The sequence below is a fragment of the Macrobrachium nipponense genome, chromosome 9 (genome assembly GCF_015104395.2).
Source record: "Macrobrachium nipponense isolate FS-2020 chromosome 9, ASM1510439v2, whole genome shotgun sequence".
NCBI lineage: Eukaryota > Metazoa > Arthropoda > Malacostraca > Decapoda > Palaemonidae > Macrobrachium > Macrobrachium nipponense.
Window position 1 is genome coordinate 72,013,877 of NC_061110.1, and position 5,000 is coordinate 72,018,876.

Genomic DNA, 5,000 nt, shown 5'->3' on the forward strand with positions numbered 1-5,000 from the left:
ATTTAGCTATTCAGGAACATGAAATGAAGGATGTGCCAGCATTCCTGGCCTCTCTGAAGGTTATAGCCCAGATTCGGTCAATCCATCTGATTTCTTTCGAGTCGTTAGCCATGGCTGTATCTAACTCTGTCACTCAGTCTGAAAATACAAGAAATGTAAAATGAAAAATAGCTTACTAGAAACTTAAGATAATGTACTTGGAGACAGGCTATAGCAGAAAACTTCATAACTTTCCATTTGTCCTGTGGAGGGGGGACTCAAATTTCGAAACACCCAGTACATATATATATATATATATATATATATATATATATATATATATATTATATATATATATTATATATATATTATATAGTATATATATATATATATCGTATATATATATATATATATATATATATATATATATATATATATATATATATATATATATATATATATATATATATATATATATATATATATATATATATATATATATATATATATATATATATAATATATATATATATATATATATATATAATATATATATATATATATATATATATATATATATATATATATATATATATATATATATATATATATATATATATATATATATATAAGTCATATCACTTTTCCGTGATTCATATACATATATCGGTAGTGTAGTAGGTAAAAGCTTCACTGACGTTCCTGGACTTGAAAGGATCCTGGGTTCGCGTCCCGATCCAGGCAAGTCTATTATCGAGAAAAAAAAATTCCCCTTCGGTTAAGCATATATGAAAATATATTAATTCCGAGGTAGAGCGAATTAGATATTAAAGGACATTGTAGCTCGATATATATATATATATATATATATATATATATATATATATATATATATATATATATATATATATATATATATATATATATGTATATATATTACTCATAACATTCACCAGAATCATGTAAGATTATTAATAATCAGAACAACCTCTCAATTTTCAGACTATCTTATACTTTAAAGTACATAAAACTAATGGAGAAGCCCTATTCCTACTTAGGGAGTTTACAAAATGTGTCCGAAACTTAGAAGCCATCGTGGTCCTCCATAATTGTTTTTAAAATCACCGCATTTCTTCTAGCAAGTGTCCTCCAGAGCAATAACAACACAACGGGCATTACTTCATGAAGTGCTGAACCAAGGATAAGCCTCCATTTCTCTCATGTTAAAACATTTGCACTAACTTTTAGTTTACTGACCATATAGAAACGTTCATCAGCCATATCAGGGTTATCATTCTGTTGATTATTATTCCTCCTTGAAGTCTACCGTGAATGATTGTACTTTCAGTTTCAAAGTAGAATATTTTCTGGCATGAACAGAATAAGTAATATGAAAAATGAGTTTGCGGTTTTATACTAGTAAAATTCAAAACCATATCTACTCTTTTATCCCTTATTTCAAATGGCGTACAATTCAAATCACATTATTATATATGCTCTTCACTCAGTAATGACAGTACTTGTGAGTGTCTTACCTTTTATACCAAGAGTTTTTGTCAGTTTCCTGCTTGATTGCCCTTGATATAATGTAACGTCCTAAGTAATAACATCCGGCAAAGTCTCTGGTATGCAATATTTCAAGGTATGCAAATCTCCTCTATTCCATTCAATTCCTAAATCCTTCACAGCTAGGTTCTAATCATTGATAGTCTCAGTTTTCTTAATTCGTCTATTATCATTAGATATTTTATTAGTGTCAATGTAACTTATATTACATCTGTTAAATCAGAACTCATGGGAATTATTTGCAAGCCTTAAAAAATTTCTGATTATGAAAATATTACCATACAAGTCAGCGAAAAAAAATCAAATCTGTCCTTTTACTTTTAACAACATCCACGAAAATCAAACTTTTTAGGCTAAACATTACCTTGCAACATCCTCAGATAGAGCATTGGATCCAAGTGTAACTTTGCTCATAGCTGCTGAGAGAGCAATATTTCTTTCTTGGTCTATTTCCGTCTCTCCCCCTCTCAGTTGTGTCTGAATCCAGTTCACTTCCTCATCCTGTTACAATGGAAGGAAAAGTAGTTTTAAGGAAATTTGATATATTTATGCAAAGTAGTCGTGAGAGACATAAACATACAAATTACCTTTTAGATGTATATGATTCAGCCAAGCTGAAATAAAGTGGAGGATCATTAAGAAATGTAACAATGATTACTTTGGTTCTTTAAGCATAGATTGCAAAATATGGTCCTGTAAACTTTTTATGAGTAAAATTTATGAGATTTCCTTATCAATTTATCTTTATCAGTCTATTGCTTGCCAGTCTACAGATATCTGAATTAACTCATGTCATCTAATTTTTAAAAGGTAATGTAACAGTACACTCCTTAGTCTTCCTAATTTCTTAGAATTTTGCCAAAATATAGACTTGCCTTTAATATGGGAATCAGATCATGGTATGTGCAATCTGACTTTCCAGGCTCGTCACACGTTCTGCACCACATTTCACTCATATCTTCTGGGGCAGAGGGAGTTAGTTGGGAAGTGTACTCACTATTTGATTCTGGTTGAAAATGATAAGGACTATCATTGGTGTTAATGAAATCACCTTCAGAAATGGTTGGAGTGTTCATCCCTATTATTTTCATCACAGCTCTCTGCTCGCTTGGACTTCGCTGGTGTAGAGTAGTAGCAGGAGGAAGTTTAGGGTAGATCAGTGGAGGGCCTGCTACTGGGGTTGTTGGGATGTTTTGAGTTGGACGTGAGAAGGTTCCACATGGAATATTGCCTTCAACGCCTGCCTTTCTTTTAATTATGATACGTGGAGTGGCTGTTTTCCTGTCTTTCTTGAGATGTCTTTTTTCCTTCACTTTTTTAAATATTGGTCCCCTTGACTCGTTGATTATTATTGTTGGTTGGACCCTTAACTGCAAAGTGGATGAAGACGATGGAACTGCCACTCCAGCGACCCGTTGTACAGAATTGCTTTCGTCAGCATTGACAGAAATAGAATGAGACTGCAATCGATGTTTGTCTCGTAGATGAGCCAAAATGTACCTAAAATGTAATAAATAACTTCGTTTTTCAATTGGAATCTTTGATAATTTATATGTGATCTAGCAACACAGCAAACTGTAGTTTAAGATCCAGAGAATAACGCTTATTTTGTGTCTACCAACAAGTTACGAATCTAATAAACCTGTTGGTGTGTAGGTTTAACATAATTAAAATGATGTTGCTAGTATACGGTTAGTTAGTGAGGCTAATAAGCTTCATATGCTAAATGCAGCAAGGCACACTACAAAGATTCAAAATTGTCACAGAAGGTGAAACCTACATGAGCGGAAAATTTCTCAGTAATGATATTCATAAGTTATGACAATATAATATAACAAAATTATTCTGTGAACGTTGTGGTAACATTGATTTTATGGCAAATACCTCCAAAATATTTCAAGTTGCTGGGCATACTGATTTTCAGGGTACACTCCAAATAATACGCCACTTTCAATTTAGTGACATGAGAGGAAGTTTACGAATATTGTTATTCTGGTAATGCACTCACGAAGTGTAAAAGTCTGATTTTTCCTGCACGATTGATAACAAAGCCTGTGTTGTTTGCTTCCTCTAAATGTTTTATTAATGTATTTCGGATCTTGTATTATTACTTTGAAAAGTGACCTGTAGGCATCACTTTGCTACCAAAAAAAATGAATATATGCTTATTTCGTCAGCATATGAGACAAGAAAGCAGCAAACACTATTTGATAAGCACAGATACATTAATCATCAAATGAGTCAATTAAATGAATACATTGTGTAATACTTTTACCAATATCAGAAAATTATAACCATAAAAGTGTGGTGTTCTTGTGGTGCTTTTGTGATTATTGCAGTTTTGTAGACATTGTATTATCCGGGCCAACAGCAGTAACGATGTCCAAATTCATTTGGTGTCAGAACTTGGATCTTATAATTATTCTATCAATTTATTTCAATACAAGGCAGCTGTCAATCTTGAAGAGAATGAAGGGTGTTCAATTAATTTTCTCGAACTGAATAACGTCAGCACTTTCGGAATTTCTGGCATCTTAGTTTTTCAGTTATTAGAGTGAAGTATAAAATATAAAACAGCGTCTTAAGCAGCAATAGATTACACGAATTTTACAGGATTATTTCAAGCTCATAGGTACAAGAACCACGAGAGCATGCACAGCTTATTTTGCGTTTACGTGAGGCTTTCTATAAACAGAATAAGACATAGTAATTTAATCTGAAAGTCACAGTATTTAACAACAACTTTTCAGAATGTACTTTTATTCAATCAATATTCATAATGATGATAAGTGAAGTGAATCTCCGTACCTGTTGGTCTGTATCCTATTACTGCCGATACTCTCCCTACATAAAGGACACATGAGTGTTTTTCCAGACGGGATGACAGGTTCTTTGGAATCCTTGGTTTGATATTCAGCAGTCGTGTTACGTGCATTTCCAGAAATTAAATCTAAAATGCACGATACGCAAATTGTGTGCAGACATGGCATCATTTTTGGAGTTTTACCGGCGTTGTCATAACTCTCGAAGCAGACTGGACACTCGAGCGCTTCCTGCGACATAAAAAGCAATATATATATATATATATATATATATATATATATATATATATATATATATATATATATATATATATAATGTTTGATTAATTATGACTGCTGAATCTAGCGTCAGGTTATTGACTCCGTGGAAAAATAAAAATGGGAAACTAAAAGATAAAGAAACAAATAGACTTAAAAAGAGTTTCATAAGACAAATGTCTAAAAGACACACACACACACACGCACACACACACACACACACACACACACACACACATATATATATATATATATATATATATATATATAATATATATATATATATCATAATATACCCAATCACATACACTATCTATACATACACACATACTGCATATAATAGGATAAAAATGTTTTGGAGGAGGACCGCCTGCC

General features: G+C 32.0%; 1 protein-coding gene across 3 annotated transcripts in view; it reads right to left on the bottom strand.

The window, feature by feature from the left end:
* The window catches only part of LOC135218628 (uncharacterized), a 30,917-nt gene that overhangs the window by 14,178 nt on the left and 11,739 nt on the right, over nucleotides 1-5,000 (bottom strand). For all 3 annotated transcript variants that reach the window (XM_064255067.1, XM_064255066.1, XM_064255064.1), the window contains exons 3-5: nucleotides 4,354-4,598; nucleotides 2,421-3,045; nucleotides 1,910-2,046 (exon numbers count right to left, since the gene is read on the bottom strand). In XM_064255067.1, the coding sequence (XP_064111137.1) occupies nucleotides 1,910-2,046; nucleotides 2,421-3,045; nucleotides 4,354-4,598 (1,007 nt within the window). The remainder of the gene's footprint in view (nucleotides 1-1,909; nucleotides 2,047-2,420; nucleotides 3,046-4,353; nucleotides 4,599-5,000) is intronic.